This window comes from Hyalella azteca, unplaced genomic scaffold, assembly GCF_000764305.2.
Source record: "Hyalella azteca isolate HAZT.00-mixed unplaced genomic scaffold, Hazt_2.0.2 contig5366, whole genome shotgun sequence".
Lineage (NCBI taxonomy): Eukaryota > Metazoa > Arthropoda > Malacostraca > Amphipoda > Hyalellidae > Hyalella > Hyalella azteca.
The window spans coordinates 66,031-91,053 of NW_025935560.1; the positions used below are offsets into that span (position 1 = coordinate 66,031).

The 25,023-nt window shown below is 37.0% G+C and overlaps 1 protein-coding gene across 2 annotated transcripts; it reads right to left on the reverse strand.

Moving 5' to 3' along the window:
* Positions 1-6,386: 6,386 nt before the first annotated feature.
* LOC108681169 lies at positions 6,387-24,902 on the reverse strand. 2 transcript variants are annotated; one of them, XM_018170171.2, is made up of 12 exons: positions 24,687-24,901; positions 16,271-16,408; positions 13,782-13,916; positions 13,286-13,356; positions 12,923-12,991; positions 11,826-11,862; positions 11,259-11,319; positions 10,642-10,700; positions 8,829-9,264; positions 8,507-8,585; positions 7,999-8,115; positions 6,387-7,504 (listed from the first exon to the last, which is right to left on the reverse strand). In XM_018170171.2, exons 1-12 carry the CDS (start codon positions 24,688-24,690, stop codon positions 7,025-7,027), a joined length of 1,686 nt encoding a protein of 561 aa, XP_018025660.1. In that variant the 5' UTR covers positions 24,691-24,901; the 3' UTR covers positions 6,387-7,024. The 2 variants fall into 2 exon arrangements, with proteins under 2 accessions (XP_018025660.1, XP_018025661.1); XM_018170172.2 differs by lacking the exons at positions 12,923-12,991; positions 13,286-13,356; positions 13,782-13,916 and having other exon boundaries at positions 24,687-24,902.
* Positions 24,903-25,023: the final 121 nt, after the last annotated feature.

The window sequence follows — 25,023 nt, forward strand, 5'->3', positions numbered from 1 at the left end:
ACAGTTTCAATGTTATTCGTACATATGCTCTTCAAAATATGGTTAAATTCTAATCATTAATTTCCTTTCAATTTTACATAAAGATTGTAATTTACGACAATTCTTTTTCTAGCGCTTACGCTTGAATTACAAGGCATCACTTCGTTACGGAGGAGCATGGAGGTTGAGTTTATAACCCAATTAGTCAATGAGCTTTGGCTTTGTCAAGTCAAAAAGGTACCCAATCACACATATAATTTAACTACTAGCTTCTTTCGATTTTTGAATAGTATTTAGTCATGTTAGTTCCAGGTTCCAGGCGAAATTTCATGCCGGAGACTTGGACGTAAACTCGAAATATTTTTAAAAACACCCGAAAAAAGTTTGTAACAGGTAAGTCTAAATTTCGACCGTTGCAAAAATTAATCATATTAAAACAAATAACTGTTATGTATTAATGCTCAATTCCTAATTAATGTGAGCGTATATATCATTCGATAGTCTTCTGTGGGGATTCAGAAATAAGAACGATTGAAAGTGTTAAGTGATTAAAGAATTACAATGAAACTGACGGCAAAACGTAAACGATTTGCGAATATACACACCGAGTTAACAAAGTTTTATGATATAAGCATGAACGAAGAGACGGAAAATTAAACTGAAAAGCGAAAAGCGTTCCTGCCTTTGTTGGTATAGAAAATTTACCAAGGCCAGCAGATATTGAAGAAGCAAATATTATAGCACTCTTTCTCACATTTTTTGGGGGAAAATGTTGTTATTAACTCACATTCAATCCTGGACAAAAGGAATAATTCGCATGAGCTAGATTAGATGTAAGAATACCATCACGAAGTGTAATAAGTTAAAACTGGCGCCTCCGTTAATTAAGGCAGATGTTGCGGCCGGAGCTTCACTCGAGCAACCTCGCATGTGTCACATCACGCACTTTCAAAAACCCTTAACTCGTTCTCGAGCAAATGGTCGGCATTAATCGTACAAGACAGGCTTCTTCATGAGCTATTACGCCGAACTATCAATTTGACGCAGGAAACAAAAGGTCTAAGTGCATTAACAAGAAATTATAAGCTGGGTAGCACGGGCGTGGTGGAAGGGTTTCACGTCAGTGATGGACTGGGATCGGTATCGGTAAATTTCGGCCCAAAATGTGCGCTGGCGCGCGAAGAAACTAAATGTGCACGAGAGTTTCGTTTACCTGGAGGCTCATAACCACGTCCCAGCCGCTCGTGCTACCGTTTAATGGGCTTCTGTAACGCTCGTGCTGATTAATTGCATCCAGGATTCTCCAAAAATATTAAATCCTTGGGTGGCCTTTGATCGCAGAAATTACCCGAGTTATCAGGCAACGTTAATTGTGGAATAGTTGTTGGATACAAAGTGTATAATAGAAATTAAACTGATTTGGTTTTTGATTCGACTTTATAATTTGTGAATTGTCATCGTGAATTGAGAAACATTTTGGAAGTTTAAAAAATGCGAGCAAGCTTGACATAGTTAGACATTCATAGTTTTTTCCGATCATAAATCAAGTGACGGACCCAAATGCGCGATTTTCAGCCCTGCACGCTATTGTTACTACACTCAAATTTTGATAGTAGATTTCAAAATCTACTGCATTCAAATTTTATCGACTTTCATTGATAAGGGAGTTTTTGATACAATTTCTAGACTATTTCACTCCACTATTAACTTGAATGAAATCAACTTCTCCACTATCATATACAGTGGGGGGAAATATATATTCGTACACTTGAAAAATCGTATTTTAATGTATGTAAGTACACAAACTTAACAGGAAAAGTGATTTAAATTATGTATAGAGACGCATAGTATTCAAAAATACTATCTAAAGAAATTAAATCTCAATGCAACAAAAAACAATGCAACATGTTCACTTTTCGGGTGAAAAAAGTATTCGTACAAAACAATAAATCAATTAAAATAATGCGGATTTATTGTTTTGTACGAATACTTTTTTCACCCGAAAAGTGAACATGTTGCATTGTTTTTTGTTGCATTGAGATTTAATTTCTTTAGATAGTATTTTTGAATACTATGCGTCTCTATACATAATTTAAATCACTTTTCCTGTTAAGTTTGTGTACTTACATACATTAAAATACGATTTTTCAAGTGTACGAATATTTATTTCCCCCCACTGTAGAATAGAAGTGATAATGGACAAGTTTTTTAATGTTGTCACAAAACGCAATTTTACGTTCAAGTTGTTACAAATCAGGACTTTTGTTTTCAGTAGATAATTTTCTCACGAAAATATGATTAATGAATCCAGACAACGTTAATTCATACAATATCAGCGGACGGAATTCAATAATACGAAATATTACCATTTTTGGTGCGAATGAAATGAAACGCAAGCAACGGATTCCTTAGATTACTTTGGTTTTAGCTTATGGGTAAATTTTGTACGATTCGTACCTTCTTGGTTTTCAGAAAATTGGCAAATTAGTAAATTAGCCCCTTCCTCTATCAATAATTATGGCAAGGAATTACTGATTTTTAAAACTTTTTGAAGAATTTAGCAAAACCTAAGGGAGAAGGTGCCCTTCTGCTTAGAGCGAATAAATTATAAAAACATAATAATAATAATACATGATTGCATTAACAAATGAACAATAACTTTATTATTATTAATGTCATAAGTAAACATAAAATGTTCAGTTTACCCAAAAATAAATAAAAACAACACAACTGGCTCCGATAATGAGAAATGATAACTGGAAATGCAATTCATAATATTAAACAGTTTTAGAGCTCCTGACATCAGACGTACGCCTCGAATTTTAGCCTGCCATCTGACCAAGTGTCAAAACTCACTCACTCCCGGCCAGCTGTTCACGCACAAAGTTTTTATTAAGAGGACGATAATCTGGCAAAAAATTGACTCCCTGAAACAGTTAAGAAATTGAATCTTGTTTCTGAAAGAATAATGAAAGTGATATAAGCTAAAATCATTTTGAATTATTATTAATTGATTAATAATATAGTATCAACATATCTATCAATTATTATTTAATTATTCCATGCCTGAAATGTAAAATTAACGTATCTAATTTTATTCATCACTTGAGTATAGTCAATCAATTAATAATTCATCACAGTTTTGATGCATTAGAGTGACAAATATATGCAGGACAAGCATTACGGCTACGAACGTTCGCAAACAAGGGCATTGGTGGAAAACATTTGCTAAACAAGCATTCAGGCAGCGACAATATTAGCAAAACAATCATTCTGGCGTCGACTCTTTGCATTACAAATAAAATCGGTTCATATTTACCAACTTAATACTGCATAATTGTCGGGGTCCTCTTCCCACTAAAAGTGGAGCATACATGGTGGCTACCCAGTTCAAAGTCAAGCGGGCCAGAGTTTATCTGAACTGAGGAGGCAGCAAGGAATTGGTCCAATGCTGAGTGACTTGCAAATGGCGATAAAAAAAATACATACAAACGCGGCTTTGTTTGACAAGCGGATAGCTGCACAAGGAGTGATTTACATTTAAATCACGGCAGATGGAGTTCCGAGGATTAATGCATGAAAAATATTCATGAGGACGTAGAATAAAATAGAAGTGTCTGCACCGAATAAATAGGCCCATGGCCTGTTGCCTATTCTTGTACTTTTCGTGACTTGATTCACAAGGGATCCGGCCTTTGGAACACGATCTTTCCATAGCTGACGATTGATTGAGATATCTGCTGAACTTATTGCCTGGTCCGTAAGTTGCTAGGCATTTCATGACTGAACATATGCTCCTGCATAGCTTCGTCTAGTCTTTTCTTGAAGGCGTTCAGACTCGGAGCGTCAACGACGCTCTCAGGGATGCTATAACATGATCATGCTATAGAACAAACATGACCAAATAGATCATGTTAAAATGACCTCAAAGATTGCTTACAAAAAATTCTGGACCATGACCCAATTTCCGGCCATGCATTGCCTATATCTATCAGCACAAGATATTCTTTGTTGTAATTATGTACCTACAGGAGCATTCCTCTAAAGCCACCCGCTCTACACTATTTGTAGCTCATATATATATCATGGGAATTACCACTCTCGTAGTTCTGTTTCTGTGATGCGGATTACAGTATAAGTTGCAATGGACCAAAGCAGCGTCTGCGTTGAGAGTTTTTCATAAGTTCTAAGTTACAAGGAATTGCAGAGAGACGCACGTTTGGGCAGCATCAGGATGACCGATTCGAATCTGAAAAAATTCCCCCCGCAAAATACTGATATTATCTACTTATATTTCAAATTTGAATAAAATCTGTTCATAATTGAAGGAGTTATGAGTGCCACAGTTGAAAATGAAGTTAGGTTTTGCATTCGAGCTCGCAGGCGAGTTCGCTGAAGTGTCGAATCGGTATCAGGGTGGACGGCAACAAGCTAAGCAGCTATGTAAGCAGAGGTTCATGGGTGTGCTTCCAGACTTTCCAGTTTGCAACCGTTGCTTTTCAGAAGAGCGATGTCCTGTGATTACGTTTCCTTTAGTATTCCAAAAGAGGTTTTCCGATTTCACGAGCTGCACTTAAACTTCCGAGCAAAAACATTGAACGGATATATGCAGGCATTTATCACGTATCACGTTGACTGTCATATCATGACATGATGACATCAAGTGACAGATGTTTGTAAAACATTTAGGAGGAATATGGAGCTGTATGGAATATGGAGCTGTTGGGCAAAGTTGAGCCTGATGGTGTTGAATTGACAGATTTTGCATGGAATCTTCGTTTTTTAAATTTAATGTCATATAACAGACTATTACGCAGTAAAACCGGCAAATTAGTAGACTTTGGTAGTGGTTTTTGGTAAAAAGATCATTGACAAGCCAAACGAGCGACTTGCTTCAACTGCATACGTTTTCCATCAATTTTTCACCGCAGCTATGCGTGCTCGTTCATTGAACAAGATCTACACAGTACGCAAAACACTTCTTTCATATCATAAAACTGTTGGAGAGCTTGCAAAACCCATATTTAAACTATTAACGATCACAAAAACCTCCTATTACCTTTAGCAATCGAAATCTGACCATTTAAATAAAATTATGAGCAAATACCAAAAAATATAACTCAGTACTCACTGCAGTGAGTGACAGAGAGCGCATTTTCTCATGGACGAAAACGTGGTCACGGACGGACGGACATACAGACGGACGGACATGACGAGCACAATAGCGCCTTTTTTAGATGAAATATCAGAAATATCAGAGAAAGTAGTACAGCTTCTTCTGAAATGAATTAACCATATTGGCATTAGTTTTATGTTGGCATGGTTATTTTCATTTCACATGTAAAATTATTGAGCGTATTTTATTATTCATCCACTTGATAAAAATTCATCCAATTAAATTTGCGACTTTTATTGTAATCTCCGCCTGCCGAAAGTCTAACTTATCGTACAATTTAAGGATACCAAAGAAAAATATAAAAAATCATCTAGCTGTAGCTGAATGACTTCAAGCGTGCGGTTAAAATAAAATTGGCTAACTTTAATGTGATAAAATATTATCAAGCTAATGATCTTCCCCAATGATATAGTTACTCCAGCGATTAAAATATTGATAGACAGGCGAACATATTTTTTATTTGATGCGTTTTTCCATGGTTACATTATCGATTGCGATGCGAGGTAAGGGTGAGGATAAGATTGGCAGTGGATAACTCACCTCTCGAAGAAATGGGTCCACCAAAGGCTTACTCCTTGATAAAGCTGGTCTCAAGTGTTCATGTTCTATTAAAAAAGAATGGATTTCAAAACGTGTATTATCATCGAAGTGGAGCGAAGATTATTTGAACGCCGATTTCGCCTTAACAATAGTTGCACACGAAGACTCCATGAGGAGCCTGGCTAAGCTGATGGGTAGGATTTATTAACAAATAATGACAGGAATTGTTTCGAGCTCCAACAGTAGGCCTTAAAAAACCGCAAGTCCAGCGTTCAATTCTTCGGGATTTGTCAGCTGTGAGAATTTTAGCTCTGGATTTCAAACTAATGCATTTCGAAACTAATGCGCTTATTACTTGGCTCGTTATCATCCTTTTCAACGAATAAATTTGCGAGTTCTTCTGTCAGGGCGCTCATGTATGTTCTTTGAACCGGCGTTAGACAAGGAAATTTTATTTAATTGTTACCATGACCGTATTACCGTGTCGATGAACCATCATACACAAATTTTGAAATCAATCGAATGCTGAAGTCAGAATCTTCTTCAAAATGAACTCCGACGGTTATGACTTCTACAACGTACAATGAACGAATTCTCGGATTATCCAAAGGACTCTCGGATTATCAAAAGTGTAGCCCAGCGAAGATAGAATAGATATTATGGTACAATAAAGGATAATGAAAATTGCATCGATTACTTGAACTATAATGCAGCTATAAATAAGAGACAATGCTTCATCCTCCGATTCAAAGTATTATAACGGAAAATTATACGTCCTACAAGATATTAAACTGAGACTATCTATTCTCTTATTTTGAAGTGGCAACAGCAATCCTCATACTAATTAACTAAATACACTTATAGCTTCAATCATCTTCAGATCGCGATGAGGTCAGATAAATCAATCGAGTCAGTTGCACTGATATTTAGTTTCCAACAATGGTATTGAGCGATCAAACAATTTCTAACTGTCATTTTACAAAAAAAAAAAAACTTTGCAAGCAAATACCAGTGCCAGCTGTGAAATCGTCAATAACGTTACACATAAAACGGTGAAATTTTTTATCCACTGGGACATTCCTGAACAGAACTGTCTCGCATTGAAAGAAAGCCTTTCATAAAAGTTCTGGTTAATACAGGTCTATCTACTTTCAGCATTCTGCAACCGACGTGCAGGTGGATACGAGAGAAAGGATCAAACTTTTCCCAATGATGGGTAATGCATGTCCTAGGTACACCAAGATACACGCCAGTCTACGTTGAGATTGAATTTTAACTTTACTTATTACAACTAAGAAATTTCGCAAGAGGTGGTTGTATATTGGTATTTTAGCGAGCTGCATAAGGACCAGTTCCCTGGGCGGGGAAGCCGCGGTTCCGGTCAGCGTTGTAGTTCGAGGGATGATTCCATCCATGTGCTCCAAGCTCAGTGCCCCGCGCGTCGCTGGGATAAGGTTGATAGCCATGAGGAGTGTGAGCAGCAGGACCGACAGCATGTGCACGAGGATCATAATGAGGGCCTGGATCGCGAGTTGGGACAGGACCTGGACCCTGAGGGGGGTAACGCCCTAAGCCCCCAGCATAGGGATCAATAGGTGGTGCCAGTCCGTTCCTTTCTGTCTGCCAGGAAGGAGCTGTAGAATAGCCTGTAGTTGGCCGAGGAGTTTCGCCGCCGATTGGCCGGGGAGTTGCCACTGCGGCGGCTGCAGCAGCGGCAGAAGAACCAGGCGTTTGCTGGTTGTTCAGGAGCTTAAGGCCAACTTTTAGAGCCTTCAAAGTGTTCAGCTTCAACTCTGCTTCCATCAGCAACTGCACGAATATATAAATAATCTAATTAGATACCTGAGCGGACAATATAGCATCTGATAAGCACAGAAATTAAAGTTTTGCTACGCATTAGTTTTCAAGTTGTATAATAATACACGTATCGTCCTTACCTTACCTTTTAAAACAAGAATATTCAAGATGTGTTTATGTTATTGGCAACTTTCGATGTTTCGCACACATTTGATATAATCCACGCACAATGCAATACGTAAATATTGAAAAAAGCGTACATTACGAATTTTCCAGTTTTAATCGGGTAATTTTACACGAATTTAACGTACCGCAACCATCAAATAAATGAAGATGTTTAGATACAAGGAATTTTAGATCAGTTATCCCAAAAAAGTTTTGTCATAATTTCTGTCATAATAATTTTTTTGTCATAATTTTCCTACATAATTGCAGTGAGCAGCAGAACGCTCACAATAAAAACGAACTTCTATCCAACAAACGTGCGACAGGAGAGAGCATCTCACCTCAGCAATTTTCTTCTCGCCCTTCTTCATGTTGTACTCGCGCAAGGCGCTGGCGAGAGACGTGATCACGTTCAAGGCGAGGTCCGAGTCATCCTCGTCTTTGATGTAGCACGAGGCCTGCAAGCAGAAAACATTAAAAATAAACATTCTAGTCATGCATTACAATTAATACATTCGGGTGAATGCCGTAGAATAATAGATTAATGGTGAATCTGAACGTCCAATCTTCTGTACCGTATTCGTGAATATGGGAGAAAATGCTAATTAGTATTGAATAAAATAGAGATAATAGAATATAAGAATAAGTAAAATTGTCTGGAATAGTTGAACAATCCCTAGTTTCCGAAAATTTTTCTAACTGAGGTTACTTCAGAAACGCTTTCAATAAAAAAAGTATGATAAATCGTGAATAGTAGGCAAGCAGACAACAAGAAATTGAAGAAACCAACATTTATCAATGAAAACCATGAGCGGTATAAATAAAATTACATTTCATGAGAAAACTAACCAGTTTGGTGAGCAGGAGCCCTGCCGTGCCACCGCTCAGCTTATCGGTAGGAACTGCAATACGAGTGGATACCCCGGGACTGCAAACAAAGAAATACATGCAACATAAATCTTTTCTGAATGGTTGACGAGATAACATCCGACAGTAAACTGGTACGACGAAGATAAACAATAATATTTACCAAAAGTACAATAACGCGAAGGCGTGTAAGGTTTTGTGATTTATTTAAGTCACAGAAACTTCTACAGAGGTAGAATACTTATTGAAATACAAGGTCTACCGTTTATCATTGACAGCCAGCAACAAGAATATCACGCATCACCTTTGCTCACGGTGAACGGGGACATCTCGTCTCTCAACAGGTGCTCTGGGTGGCACGTGAGCCTCACGACGTGGCTCAACATCGTAGCCAGGTCCATTTCTCCCCATATATTCAGGGTCGGGACGACGAGGTTCAGCATCAAAGCCAGGACCATTTCTCTTGAAATGTTCTTCGTCAGGACGACGAGGCCCAGCATCATAACCAGGACCATTTCTTCGGAAATGCTCATTCTCTGGATAGCGTGGTGGGCTGTATCGTCTGTTTGGCGGACCAAAATCATCTCTATAATATCCATCCCGTTCATCAAAGACAGTCACCGGACCAGTGGGCAGGACGCAGCTGTCACGTGGATTACCTCGCCGCCGCGGGGCTCTGCCGCGGACTGGTCCTCGGAAACGTTCCCCACGACCTCGACGGCCGCCGTCCACAGGAGACCCTAAACAAATAAAATAAAGATGATGTTGACCAACAGAGCATACAAGTTCGTAACGAGCAACATCATAGATTTTCACTAATCCATCATCATACAACTTCATTGAAATTTCGGGTAAATTACGAGCATTAGCAGGGCGATGAACTCAGTCGGAAACAGCGAATTAACAAGTCTTACAATTAACATAGTCATATAAAAATATCGAAACAAAGAAAATTTCCTTTTGAAAATTTTCAGCTCAAGTATTGCGCAAAATAACGAAAAGCGCAGTAAAGACGAAGGCAGATAAGAGGCCGCTTTACCGCGATCCACCGTCTATGGGATTTATTCCCATATTCCCAAGTCTTCGAGCATTAACTTCCCGCATAAATAAGATAGAAGTCTGAAATTTCGTATACAATTGAAAGAAAAAATTTGCATTCGAAAAATTTTCATGGGAAATTAGTTTCGCACGTCGATGCTCGTGAAGAAATGCTTGCTGTTGCAAGTGCGAGGGTTTTACTATTTATCTCAAATTTACCGGTATACCATGCATTTCTAAATCAGAACCCATTTAGAAGAGAAATAAACCTGAACCTATCGTTAATTGAAATTCCCGTGTATTAATAAAAAAGATGGGATCAGTTTTCATTATTTAAAGGGGATCAGGGAATGTGCATATAGTCGGTCTAAAACCGTCTGCTGCCGGCCGATGGCCGATTTTTGAGGTGGACGGGAGCTTACTCACGGGGAAAAAGTGAAAATAGATGGCCAGCGGTTGGCTAGTACAAAAAAGCTCTACATGGTCGGTGGCTTTCCACCGGCCACCTGAAAACCGCCCGTTTCCTCAACAAATCTCAGCAAAAGAAATGTGGCTGTTATGGTTACGATATTACGGTGAGATAACTACTAAGATTGGCAGTTTATTTGGTTTTACAGCGTTGTCCCGTTAATGCTGTGTCACTGAGTTCATGCCTCGCTGATGCAGAGCATCAAGTCCCTACTACACAGCTGGAGCTTCAGGTTCTTCTGTAATTATTATCTACTACCAACTTCACGGAATAGGAAATCCCTGAGAATTGACAATTTGGTAATACCGAATCCCCTTACTGAGTTAATAGGAGGAAAACCCGTTTTAACAGACAATTAAGAAAGAATTCTCATTTAAATCCAAATCTGAAGCCAATCCATTATTTTTTAGAACCTTGATGATACCAAACGAATTTCGGATTCATAAAATGTCCCTATGCTATAGGTACGTATGTATAGGTAGTGGATACTAGGTATATGTACCTATTTACAATATGAGGCTTCATGCAAACGCACACAAAATTTTCATAAATGTACAATAGGTTTTATACATACGTGCAGGTACTTCATCAACATGAATAATATACTCACTTGATCGCATGCGATCCCTCCCAAAGGGGCTGCGATCACGACCAGCAGGTGTAAAGTTCCTGAAATAGAATGATAAAATTATTTCTCAATAAACCTAATAAACACTCTAAAGAAAAATGGCACAACCTGATCATGGATGTTCGTATAACTCCACAACAAAATTACGCGACAACTATATCTTCACAGATGGTCGAAGACCAGATTAATTTCCACCATCTAGTGGTGTTTCGACGAATAGAAACAGGAGCTACCGAGCATGGTTAAATTCATCATGTTTGCACATGTGACATTGATTAGGAAGAAACAACCCTTCAAATGGAAAAAAAATATTCAGTTAAAATAAACGTTTCCCGAATTTCCAACTGATACCAATGAGACAGAAAATTGGTCTAAAAACCACTATACAGAATGCAAAAACAAATATATATAAAAGATCACACACTTTAAAATACAAGCTAAATAAAAACAATGCAAGTGACAGAATAACCAATCATTGACACTAAAAGATCCAAGTTTTATGAAAACTATTATCATCAATCATCAAAGTTGTCAACACCAGTAAGAGACACAAGACTGAAATAGTACATATATAAACCGCAAAAAAAAAAAAAACATACCTGGGAGGACCATCCGACCATCCTCCTTGCTGGGCGTCACTGTCATCGCGTTTTCGGCCACCTGAACATGGAAGACATTATCAGAAATGGCAACTTGTTTAGATTGTTAACTAAAAACTTCTTTCTGACTATACACTTGACTCTTAACAGAAAATTAACAAAAAATTCTGGCGAAAGTTGGATGTCAAGGAATAAAGAATGCCCAAAGAGTTTTAAAAATACAACGCCTTTGAAGATCATTTGGTACGTACATGTCAAAACTATTGATGTTGATAAACTAGAGCAATATTTCAAAAACTATTTCGGCACGAGGCCTGCTTGGTTCTAACATACCCTACCTACATCTTGACCCAAAATTTACATGACCCAACACGACTAATTTTCAATGGTAAACTTCCAGAAATTGCAGCAAATGGGCAAATAGTAGACACTTTAGGACTCTTTTAGCTCAGGGAGTCATAACCCAGTTTGGAGCCTTTGCAAGGTAACCACAGGACCACTACCTGGTTAATATTCTACATAATGTTCTCAACATTTTCTACATTAACATCCGAGTATAATAATCACCTTTTTCTGCTTCATTCTTCTCCCACAAGGCTTTTTTCTGGAAGAAAGAAAAGGAAGATATCAAAATTCAAGCATATAATAGCATTTGAAGCTAATAAACACTTAGGATTGGTAGAAAAAACAATCCTTAAAAAATAATGTCTCTTTACACCCAGTGACTTCAAACCATGATTTTTTCTGTGTTTGATAGAAAGAGTTTGATTGGGTCATCATCTCATAAACTTGGCAACTCAACACTTATTTCTAATCAGAGCTTAAAGTTTTACTCTAACACTAGAGTGAAAAGAAAATCCAAAAATTGTCAGGAATTCCACCAAAAGCGAGTTGTATTGTAATGTAGTTATCTACATAGTAAATAATTATCAAAAGTAATCTCTGTATTTCATTAACTTATTCCCAATTGATGCAACACTGGAATGCCCAATAGTCCAATTTGTTTTCATGATCTATATGTATATGAAGAGCAATACAGCAGAGGTTCCACATGTGCTTAAACCTTTGAATCGTGTAGTAGTTGGTGTGCGAAGCAAATCAACCTCAGACTCTTGTTTCAAAGAACATGTCTTCAAACAGCAGAAAAGTAGATCATCATTGTTACATACCATGTGTACAGTTAATCTTTTAAGTAACCGGTTAAAATTGTAGTATGAATTTATACCTCATTAACAAAGAATTGGAAATTATGGTAAATCAAAATTGTGATGCAAAATGACTATCTTCATGAAAGGAGCCATTTTTCCATTTATTTGTTTTTGAGCACTTTGGCATTGAAACCTAAACTGTTTGTCCATTCCTTTACATTTGTGTCAATTATTACTACAAGCAACTCTTTACACTGGTAAAAGATCTGATGCCAGCAATTGAAGTAATCGAGTTCACCCAATACGCTTCAGTCAAATCCTACATTTGCCAACAGAAATCCAGATTGCTTCCTTTTTTGGAACCTTGACCGATGCATGGATTATGATGCATAAGGCAAGGTTACTCAGGGGAAAATACGTATCCACAGGCAAATAATTTCGAATTGCAGTAGATTAAATCCATCTTGGGAAGACTCGTAGCAGACAGAGTCGTGAAAAGACTCTAGCAGATATTACCTTCAGATGCTTCATGCCTTCACAGTGTGCTTCAAGAGACTTTTTTGCGTTCATCTCGGAGACACAAAGCTGCAATGGAAATTCAATGCGATCAACATAAGACACGTCAAGAGGACCAGAATAATTACCTAAATAAAAAAATTCACTATTATTGCTCTCCAATCACACTACACATTAAGGACATCCAAGAGTGTATCATGTCCACAATTATTTAAGAGCACAGCTGTTGAACACTTATGCCTTTCCATATAATAGCTTGTTTCAAACAGACCAGTCAATTTTTATTCCTGCACTTGGCAGAAAAATGTTGAGGCCACATATCTATTTCAGTTCAATGTACACAATCCAATCTGAGGCACCAACCTCACAGAAGTATCCAGGTCGGCCTTGTTCAGTGTATTTAACCTTGATGAAATGGCCGCCATACACGGCAGCTGGGAAAGAGTAGAGGCACAATACAGGTCAACCATATAGTATTGACAAAGCTCAACCTAAACTAAATGGTGCATTTATGGAATAACGTCTGATAAATGCTCAAAAGCAACATACAGTCAAACACACAAGCTAATAATACTGAGCAGGTTCAGTGCCATCAAAAAATAATCAATGTTGTTACTTCTGAAGAACCAAAAGGTGGTACCAGAAGGCTAGGAGCGGAATTAAAAACCAACATTAGATTGTCAACCTAGACATTAGCTCAAAATATTTTAGTTTAATTGCCATTCTGTCAATGGATTATTAGAGCAAGATGTAAAAAACTTTCTAAACTTCTCTTATGAAGTTGAAAACTGAATTGAGATTCTTTAACATTATTAGAATGTTGTCATCAAGTAATACATTGTGACTAGTCAGAACTCACCCAATCGTTTTTCCTCCTCTTCAAACCAGTCTGGGTCGTGATCATCATCGAACTGTTTCATATCGCTCCAGCCGTCAATGATATCTGGATCCAATTCAGGCTTTTTTCCTGCTTGATTGCTTTGGCTGGGCCCACCTGAACAGCAGTGAAGTACTTTAAGAACCTTTCCTAGAACTAAGCAAGTACCCAGTGAGGAATTCTGGTGCAAGGGATTCATTACAGACCAAACTTGACTCCTGCATGGATTATGATGCAGCAGTCAAGGTTGCCTTTAACATTTTTTAATATCCTTTCAATATTTTTTGCCTTTAATACATTTCAATACATGCAATTTCCCCACAGAAATTACATATATTGAGGATTTACTTGCCTACATGCAGTTCCTACAGACCTTACAGCTTTCTGTGCCATGCTTCACTTAAATAATTGCCTACCTATTAATTTGCACATTGAAGATGAATAGATGATTAACAGGTGAATCAGGACACTCATTATCAAGATATTAATTCAACTGCCATGTGCAATGAAATATAAACTGGAATATATTTTTAATGACTGTAGCTATAAGAAGAAATGTGTATACATTCATACACATTCTGTGTTGGCAAAGTCCACCTCTCTGCCACAATTGTCCATATGTTGAAAACCCAAAAGCATTTTCCAAAAATATTACACAATAAATCAAATTTGCAACACAGTTACAATTAGTCATATGAGTTAGCCATGATGCAATAGGATAATGAAAACACCATCTATGAATTTTTATTCATATTTGAAGAAATTGTCAACTGTGCAGCTCCTGAACCAATGTTGTGTTGATTCAAGATATCTGGAAGGGTTAGCTTAAAACTTTATCTATCTCGTGGTAAATAGTTTTAGAAATCCTTGAATCAAGATTTGAGGTCATAGTAAAACATTCATGAACATGAGATGGCAATTAATTTGATTTCAAATTACTGAAGGAATCAAACAATAAAATTCAAACTGAGGAAATATAGGTACTTTTTCAATTAGAAACTGTTTCACGATTTCTTGTCCCTATTAGCAAAATGAGAAATATGTCTAGGAGACATTTATTACATTAATTTTAAGAAAGCACTTCAATGGAGACAAAATTTCCCAAACTTTATGTTTCCATGACAAGCACTTGGAGAATCATAACCATTGATGATTCTGAGTACGGTACCTTGATATGGCACCATTGATAAGATAGGAGTTCAAGAGAAATTACAGAGAATAAAGGTATAGGGCAGAAACTGTAGGTCGTTTAGGGTAAAATCTTCAATGCCACATTGCGGGTATTTAAGCAGGATGGCGTCCTGCAGGAGTTGGTTGAGTACGGAGGCGGACACGAGGAGTTGTCTCGTGCAAGCTAGAAATTGGGTAGATGCTCGGCGGTTTGGGGATGTGCAGTGTGTGGTGTGCAACTTCACTATTCAATGGAACAGTGCAAATGAAGATGAGATTATTCAACAAGTGGGCCAATTTTTCCCCAAAAATTGAAACCCCAAGGCACAACGTCCCTTCAGATAACACCGTCCAGCTACAAAGCTAATCGAGGATCTGCACCAGCCTGCCGCATTAGGAATACCGTCATGGAGACACCAACACCAGTTCCAACTATGGTCTGGATTACGGTGGAGCAAGTCACGAAGAAGTCTTCCAATGCACGCCTCAGTCACATAGCCAGTGATGTACTCACTAGGTATATCACTGGCTATGTGACTACACATCACTAGGTACCATACCTTTTTTTGTAGGTTGTGCCATTTACCTAGGTTCGAGATTATGTCCTATGTATTGTCATTTGCCATGCCACTGATTATATATTCCATATGACAAGAAAAGTTGATTGATGAAAAATGTAACATCCCTGTAAAAGGATAGCTTGTTTCGTTTTGTACGTCTTCCAGAATGGTGCTACGCAGTGCTCAGATAATTAGGTTGGATCTTTTCACCATGTCACAGCTCTGTATTAGGATAGTTTATTTTTCTAGTATAGGAAGTGTTGAGATATTCACGTGTTGTCATTTTTTTTCCTTTTGTAAATTCATGTGCTACCAGTCATGTGAGAACCTATTCATGCGCTGCTAAAGTACCTAAGCCACTCGGCAACAACCTGGCATTAAGAGATTTAATAAATTAATGTTACGTAAACCCTGAGTGGATGAGGATATATATATTGTGATAAATCTTCCAATTTATCACACAAGAGGCACATTGTCCAAAATTGTACTAAATAGGAAAAAAAAGTATCAAGGAAGGTAATAAAATAGGACCTATCAAATCGTCTTTTCTAAACACCATGAATAGGCACTAAATTATTCAAGGCATAATTTAGACAATATACTTTCAGCAAATTTTCTAGCAATTTTCAAATGGCAAATAAAAAGATGAGAGTGATTAAATATGAGATTACACAATTCAACACAATATTTTTAAATGAATTATGTGAATTGCAAGAAGAATTCACATCAGAAAGACCTTACCTTCTTGCTTCTCCTCAGCACTGGGCTTAGGATCAGGGTCTTTCTTCTTAGTCTCTTTTTTCTCTTCACTGCTAACAGCTCCATCCATAATCTTACTCAAGTCACTCCAGTCCGTGACTTCATTGAGCTGACTCCAGTCTGCACTCAAGATAAATTGTAATCAATATCTTGTATGACATCATTCATAACATTCAATTGATCTATGGTAGTAGGTTATATTTGCTTACAATAAGAACTGGTTCAATGTAATTTTGGTTTTAAGCAGTTTGATAAAAGGATGCACTTATCACGGTAATTAAAAACATTTTTATCAAATACTGGTACTACTACATGTGATTTTCATCAACAGACACAACTTTAGTAGTCCATGTTGAATCTTGCTTATGGATAGTTGGTACAAGCTAACTTGCACCCAACCTAGTGGGAAAATAACCTCTCTGAGCCATGAATGGATTTTTGGAGCCATAGATTTGTTTATTTTAAACCATGAGCCCTTTTCCTAAGCTGCAGATAACATTTATCAGACTGCAACAATGAAATCCTCACTGAAAATGTTTTGGATGTAGTTACCGTACAGGATATTTTAATGGAAGTTATAATTTTATTGAACAGAACATTCATTGAGCCACAGTATTTTTGATGAAGCCAAAATATTGTACACAACTTGAGAGCAGCAATATTTTGTATCAACCAGTCATTTATACAAATTTGGAGATTTTGTCAACCCAAATTTTGTCACTTAATGCGCCTTTTAACTTGATAATGAATGATTAAAACATTCAAAAACATTAAAGAAATAAAAATGTCCATCGGTACCCTGATTATTGATTTACCTGTGCCAACAAAATATATATTTTCTTGGACACATTGACAGCCTGACACACAGCAGGTCTACAAGTTACAGTGAACCTTAAATACATATCTCCTAAATTAAGGAATGCATCTTGATGAAACTTTGCAAACATGTGCAATAGGGCCTAACAGTGAATTTTATATCATTTATATATCATTTATATCATTTTTTTTTTGCTTTTGCCTTCATTTTAGCACATTTTTTCATTTATTGAAAAAATTCCTATTGTGCTCGTCATGCCCATCTGTCTGTCCATGACTTCACGTTTTCATTGACGAGGAAATGCACTCTCTGTCCCTTACTGCAGTGAGTACCTACGGAGTTACATTTTTCTAGAATACTAAGAAACCTGTGTTAGGATCGGATATACATTAGGCTCACTGCAAATTTAGGATCGTACAAAGGGAAGCAAAATTGAAAAAAATGACTACAGCCTAAACATCACCATTAGGTCTTGCTGAAAGCAATATGCAAATTTTAATCAAGCTGCATTGATCAAGTTGATATACTTAAGCTCACTGGAACTTGGAAACTGGCCGAAAGCTCTGCCATGAAAGTGCTCAAGAGGTTTTAGATACATATATTGCCCTAAGCACTTGCAGTAGTATAATAAAAATAGAAAGAAATTGGATGTTGACCCACTTTCTGCACCCTGGATCCATGGGTCAACATTCAATTTCTGTACATAAATCAAGGATGTGCATTGCAGCATAAATTTATAATTATATGATCGCCAATGGTAAATAATCAAAGTACCACTCGGTTTACAAATAAATGTGTAGAAAAAATACAAGTTTTTATGCACTGCTGCTCCAAAGGCAATGAGGCCCAGGGCACTCAGTAGGCATACAACTGTAGGAGTTCAATAAGTGCAGGCATTGATAACCAGAAGTGATGCCAGTTAAAAACATGCTGCCATCCTGCCGATACTGATGCTGCCATCCTGCAGCATCAGCATCCTCATGGTGCCATCCTGCATCATACTGATTAGTACAATACCTGGTACAACACATTCAAAGATCAGATTTAGATATTGAACTCATTTTTTCCTTCTAAATAGATGCTCTTTTTTGCCATAGAGATGTTCATTTGTTTCCTATCCTCTCTACTACTCCAGATTTTGCTTTAGATTTAATTCGTGATTTAAGGTAAAACTGCAATAAGGGATTTTTGCAATTGTGTGAGCATTCCAGGTATTCCGGTCATGCGGTGTTTGCTTTAATTTTAATGTAAGTGCTAAATGATAATTTTTGCACTTCTTTCCCCACATAACATAAGTTCTTTACATCTTAACCAATCTTGACCTAGCCCTTTGTCCTATGTAAATACGTACATCATCATGCAGGATGGAATTCTAATTTTGAAGGTTCATATATTATTTTGATCCACCAAGACCACTTTTTCAACCCAACATCGTTATTTGAGGCAAAAAAAAAATGAACTTCTTAAAGGCTAAAAATACGTAAGCTAACTAGCTCAGTTTTTATAAAGTAATCACTTGGAAGTTGTATGCCTGCACCTTTCAGTCTACAATTAAAATTAGACTTATAAAAAGTACCATAAAATGGGGTTACTTTGACTGGCGGGGAAACTTTGACCACTTTTTGTTTTTTCAACAAAAACCCCCAAAACTCAAAAACGATTTGACATAGAAAAATTTTGTTGATGGCCATCAAAGGCCTAATACTGATGCTACGTAACACAATAGAGAGATTTAAAAAGTTTGCATATCTAATAAGTTAAAAAATTAATAATGTGACCCACGAAAAAGAGCTATTATTTAAAGCCTGTCGGAGTACCCCCTCCAATTTTTTTATTTTTTGGTAAAATAACTTCAGGTTTTGATGCATTGTAGTAGAACTCTTCTAGATACATATGCAAAAGACAAATTTTAGGAAAGTGTCATAGTTTGCAAATGGGGGGCGCTGCCCCCCAATGGGGGAACTTTGACCACCTAATGGTAGCCATGAAGGGGTAACATTGACCGGCTTGGAAATTAAGTTAAAATTACCATAGGTACCTATATAACATTTTATGTTTGATACACCTATCAATGTTTTTTTATTTATGTTTCAGACTCTACAGAGTCTCATATATATATATGGTAATTTCAACTTAATTTCCAAACCGGTCAATGTTACCCCGTCACGGCTGCCATTAGGTGGTCACATTTTGCCCATTGAGGGGCGGCGCCCCCCATTTGCATACTATGACACTTTCCTAAAATTTGTCTTTTGCATATGTAACTAGAAGAGTTCTACTACAATGCACCACAACCTGGAGTTATTTGGAGTTGTTCAACCAAAAAATAAAATTGATTTTACCACCCGGTCAAAGAAACCCCAAGAGCTGGGTTAACAAAGACCATCACTTATTTTGAAATTACATCAAAACTATGAGAGGCAGGAGCCAGCAATTTATGGTGAGTAAAGCTAGAGTATAGACCTGTATTTTGCATGTTTCAATTTAAGTTTAACTTATCTAGTAAAAAAATGGCATTTTGAAAAAAAAGTGGTCAAAGTTACCCCATTTTACGGTATTAGTTGAAAATTTGTCTCTTAACTTGACCGCAATGAACTAAACTTCATTAAGTAATTACAACAATACTGCAAAGCAGAGATTTCCATCATGCACACTAAACATGCAATTCAGAGTTCAGACGAGCAGAACTACATATCATGTGAGCGGCAGCGTGCAACTGAATTTTAGTGTGCTCTATATTTTATATAATGAAATAGTTTCCCCTTTTAAACAATGAACATTTCTAGATGACACAAAACATTATAAAATTTGCAATGGCAGACAAAATCATTCATAATTTGAAGTGAAGTTATTAAGATAAATCCAACGTAATAGGGCAAAAAATGGAAAAAATTCAAATCTGGAACCTATCAATGTGTTTTTATAATTTAAAACAACTTTCAATCATTTAAATCTCAGTATGGAATGTGGATCAAGTTTATTTATTGTGAAATCAAACTTGACATGACCAAAAGAAATGTGTGACACTGCCATGTCAAATGTAATCATAGAAGCACGATGTGAACGTACGCCTTGACAAAGTTGCAGTTGATCTCATAATTTTGTGTGATATCAAAAACTTTGTTGGTATTGTCCAATCGTGATATTTTTTTGTGAATGTGTATTTTTTTTTATTTTAGAACATATTCATTGCAAAAATTTGTCAACTAGCCTACAGATAAACAACTAGTTAACTTGATTGAGGAAGGCGTTGCCAACACGGGATTGGATTTCAAACCACGCGCAATTTCAGAAGCGCGGCAGTTTCTAATGAGCTCTGTGTATCAATTTTCACTGCAGTGGAAGGTGGTGTAACATGGTTGGGTAGGTTTTTCAATACATTTTCTTATGTTAACATGAGAATATATTACCTATACAGAATTCCACACTGCGATACACCCATAATTTCTCAGTAAACAATAAGAAAAACAGCCCCATATTACTCATGTTTATCAAAAATCAGCACTTGCAGTTGCATGATCATTTTTAGCCACAAACAAAGGAAACTTCTGCCCATATTTCAAATCAGATGGATTCATGGACAATCGTGAGTAGAAACTTCAAATAAGATCATTAAGATGACACCTTATATATAAAACATCAGAATGTATTGATAAGAGAATAGAGAGAATTTATGTCTATTTTACCACATTTTTCTTAGCTCACTTTTGTGTCCGTCTGTCTGTCTGTTTGTGATGATCAAATTTTGCAATCGATATTTCACCAACTTTCCCGCTAGCTAGCGCTCTCAAACTTTTAGGGAAGCTCAGCTCCCGATGACAATACAATAATCAATTTGTTGCACATTTCCTTCCAGGCATATTTATTCAATGAAATGTCAACCGAGAAATTGTGGACGCTGCTGCCGCGGTAACGCAGTGCGCCGCTGTTGTGATGGCGAGCAAAGCCTGGCTTAAATACAAGACCATTTCAGGACCCGCTTGCCTAACTAATATTACTATTGATCACTTAGCGCCGTTCATTCATTGCTTCTTCTATCATATTTTAATGTCTTTCATTACCAAACCTTTCCTTTATTACAGCCACGCACCCAGATAAATACGGGAACAACAATGTATCCCCTCGAATACAATTTTCTACAGAACTTTGCAAAGAATTTTCTTTTGTGCATTTGCGTGGCCAACTGAAATAAAATGAATATTATGTAGGATGGCTGACCTTTGTGCAGTAGTTATAAACTCTAAAGGAACTCACAAGCAGGGGCTGGGAACCTTTAATGCACGTCATCCTCAAGAGGATATTTGTGTTTAGTCTGCGTATATTGATGATACACTGCGTATCATCGATACGTACGTCAAGTCATAGTGGCAATAAAGAATACGTTTTTTTAGGGTAAACATCCCATTTCTGAACGCAAATTAAGCCTATGCATTGCAGACTAAATTTATGAACGCGAATGTTAAACAATCATAATTCAATTCATTAAAATCAGTTAACAAAAAATCTTAGTTTTTACGCACCAGACACCTCTGACTCATACGCTAGTAGAATCGAGGCAGACGACAGTGCATGACTGGAAGCACATGCATCGACAACCATACGCGGCGCCACTTCAAAATGCACTGCTGGCTGGCTGCAGGCTGCAGCTGGCAACACGTATATCGACAACACGCATCAAGCTACAATTGGCCGTTCGGACTAGTTCATATTTAGCTTACGTTCTCTTGTTCAGAAAAGAAATAACTGGCGCGTTTGTCATAGGAGGAGACAGACGTTCAAGTGCTTGCCTATCCGGATTTCCCTTCCGGATTCTGCTTTCGATTTAATTCCTGATTTAGAGCAAACACTGTGTTGAGGGGATTTTTGCAAATGATATATCGATCCGACAGACACTTTGTGAACAAATTTTTAAGATAAACTAACATGACAAATTTAATAATCTTTACCAAATTACAAACAAAACTATTCATTCGCAATGCCCTCAAGCAAATGAACATGATAAATGATCATTTTTTTCACTTCTTCCCCGCATCAATTAATTTTCCTCATTAAGCCTAAAATATCTCCCAAACTAATGAACTTAGCAAATGTTCAAAAAACGGTTATGTTTAGGTCATGATCATTTTTTTCAATTTCACCTTTGGTGCACCTTGTACGGTTCTAAATTCACAGTGAGCCTAACATCTCCTATCCTCTTGCACAGGCTTTTTGTGTACCTTTAATTAAAGGCACAATTAAAAAATACTCACGACCTAAACATCAACGTTAGTGAAGAAGTGTGCAAAGTTTCATCAAGCTGCGTTCATTAGTTTGGGAGATATTTTAGGCTCACGGAAACTTGTAGATTACGAGCACGGTCATAAAGTGTCTGAGAGGTCTTATATATGCATATATATAATTCTCTCAACACTTGCAGTAGTGTATTTTGAATAATTAGCTTTGTTGTTGGAAAGGTTAAGCTCGGTTTCGATTATAAAAACTTATGTGCATGAAACATGCTACAAATTTGCTTTTATCGCGCTAGGTAAAATTGAAACGAATTTTGACAGCGCTCGCAAAAAATATTGTTTGTATATAGCTTTTTTCTTAGCTTTATCATCATTGAAATTACATAATTATGCTTATTATACCCGCTATGAAAATTTTTTCCAAAAAATTCATCCTAAAATTGTCGACGCGACTGGTCTGACAGAAGCGTGTGGGCCATCCCATAAGCGTGACATAGCGTAGCCATCTTGACGCCACTTCGGCACAATTTTTTTCTCCATTTGTTAGCAATAGATATGAAATTTAATGCAGACGTGTAAATACTCATTGAGCAGTATCGATGTTTTTTTTATATTCACGTCCTCTTGTCTTCACTTAATACGGCAAAAGAGTGGAACCTAACCTAGCCAAACTTAACCAAAACTGTTTAAATTGGGAGTAGAGGAATGAGGAAATATGAAAAAATATCCATGCCACAAAGCAATTGGCATCAAAAACTGTGTATTTAATTTCATAAATATTGACTACGAATAGAATGAATGGGCAGTGTCAAAACGGGATGGCAATACTGCAAGCTAACGCACAAGCAATTTTTTCGATGCTGTCATTTTTATTACCTATATTCAGGAAAATTTTTACAAGTAATATCACGTTTGAATAAGCGAACAGTTGTGAATGATTAGAAGGCATGATTATGCTGCCGGAGGTTAGTGCTTATGCTGCAATTAATTTCGTACTTTCTTCCGCAGCGCGGGAAAATAACATTCTAATCCGCGATCACTATGTAACGGCTAATTTCACGTCGAAATGCGTACCACGCACAGTCACGCACTGGTATACATTTTGCAGTAATTCGATATAGACCAGGTCATGAATTTGTAGTCGTATAGTGTATCATTTAATAATGAACTTTTAATAAGGAGCGATTCCATTCGTCGTGCAAATTTTTGTACTAACAGATTACAAGACTTACAGAGGTGGTATTTCAAATGATGAAAAGTGAACGAGTGAAATGATTAAAAGTGAACGAGTCCAAATAGAGGTTTCCCCAATTCCTAGATTGCCACCATGCGTCAAGTCAAGTAAATTGGCTCGCAACAATGTTTTTCATGTGCAGCAACGGACTAAAATGAATAAAATAAAATACTTAAAAAAAAACTTTTTAAAAAACTACCTTTTTCTTGTGGACTAAATAGTAGAAAATAAATTATGGCTCGCCCCAAAAAACGTGGGTTGGGCTGTACGTTCACCATCAAATTTCCAAAATTCGTGTGTTGTGTGCTTTTCGCTTTAATCATAAATCTGCCTGACACACGTTTTTTGGGGCGAGCCATACCTAATTTAATTTTCTACTTTTTAGTCCACAAGAAAAACATGGTTTTTTAAAAAGTTTTTTTAAAGTATTTTATTACCGTAAAATGGGGTAACTTAGACCGGCGGGGTAACTTAGACCACTTTTTGTTTTTTTAACAAAAACCCCCACAACTCAAAAACTATTTGAATAGAAAAATTTTGTCAATGGGCATTAAAGGCCTAATACTGAGGCTACATAACACAATAGAAAGATTTGAAAAGTTTGCATATCTAATAGGTTAAAAAATTTAAAATGTGACCCACAAAAAAAAGCTATTATTTAAAGCCTGTCAGAGTACCCCACCACGCCCCACGGCCAGTGTAGCTGTCAGCTGACTTTCTTCAGAAGTGCAAAAGCTTTTGCCGGTGAAGGTGTTTTACGATCGGTCCGTAAAGAAGCGTTGATCGGTTCAAAATGACATAAGAACAGGTTCTTTTGAATAACCTATGGATTGCCACCATGACTGGTCATAAAAAATCCATCATATCACTGATCACTCTTAGTCTTAGGAATAAGATAGAGTTATGGAAAGTGGAAGGAATGAAACGTTGAAACCAATCATATGAAACTCACAACCTTAATAATTTTGTGTTAGTTCATTCATGAAATACAAAATGTATTCATATAATATCAAATAGGTAGGTAGGGCTGGTAGGCCTAGGTAACTTAGGAATAGGAAATACAACTGTTGATGACCTCGAAGTCGAAGGTAAGTCAATAATAATTTGATTTAAACTTACCCATTATTCTTGTCTGAAATTTTGATGCGAATTGTCAATCAGTCTTGTTTGTTAAAATTCTTATTTTAGGCCGAATCAACGAACAAAGTAATCAAAAAGAGCTACGGAGCTATTCGTCGTAGACTGCAAAAAAATCAGATCTGAAAATCTAGGAAAACTGCGTATGCGTTAGCAGTAGCACGGCCGTTGCTATAACTATAAGCGTCGGTTACTCGGTTTACCAATAGACGCAAAGGCCGCAAAGCCCGCAATACAGCCGCAGCCCGCATGTGCGACTAAAGAGAAGTTAATACCTTTCAAGGACTTTATTGCTAGATAAGAAACAAAAAATATTACG

Bases quoted from the DNA above. Each gene is read 5' to 3' on its own strand.
- LOC108681169 (XM_018170171.2), bottom strand. The intron at 13,357-13,781 runs GTGAGTTCTGAC...ACTCTTTCCCAG, and splicing joins AGAGGAGGAAAAACGATTGG to CTGCCGTGTATGGCGGCCAT. The intron at 10,701-11,258 runs GTATGTTTTTTT...ATTCTATTTCAG, and splicing joins TGGTCGGATGGTCCTCCCAG to GAACTTTACACCTGCTGGTC.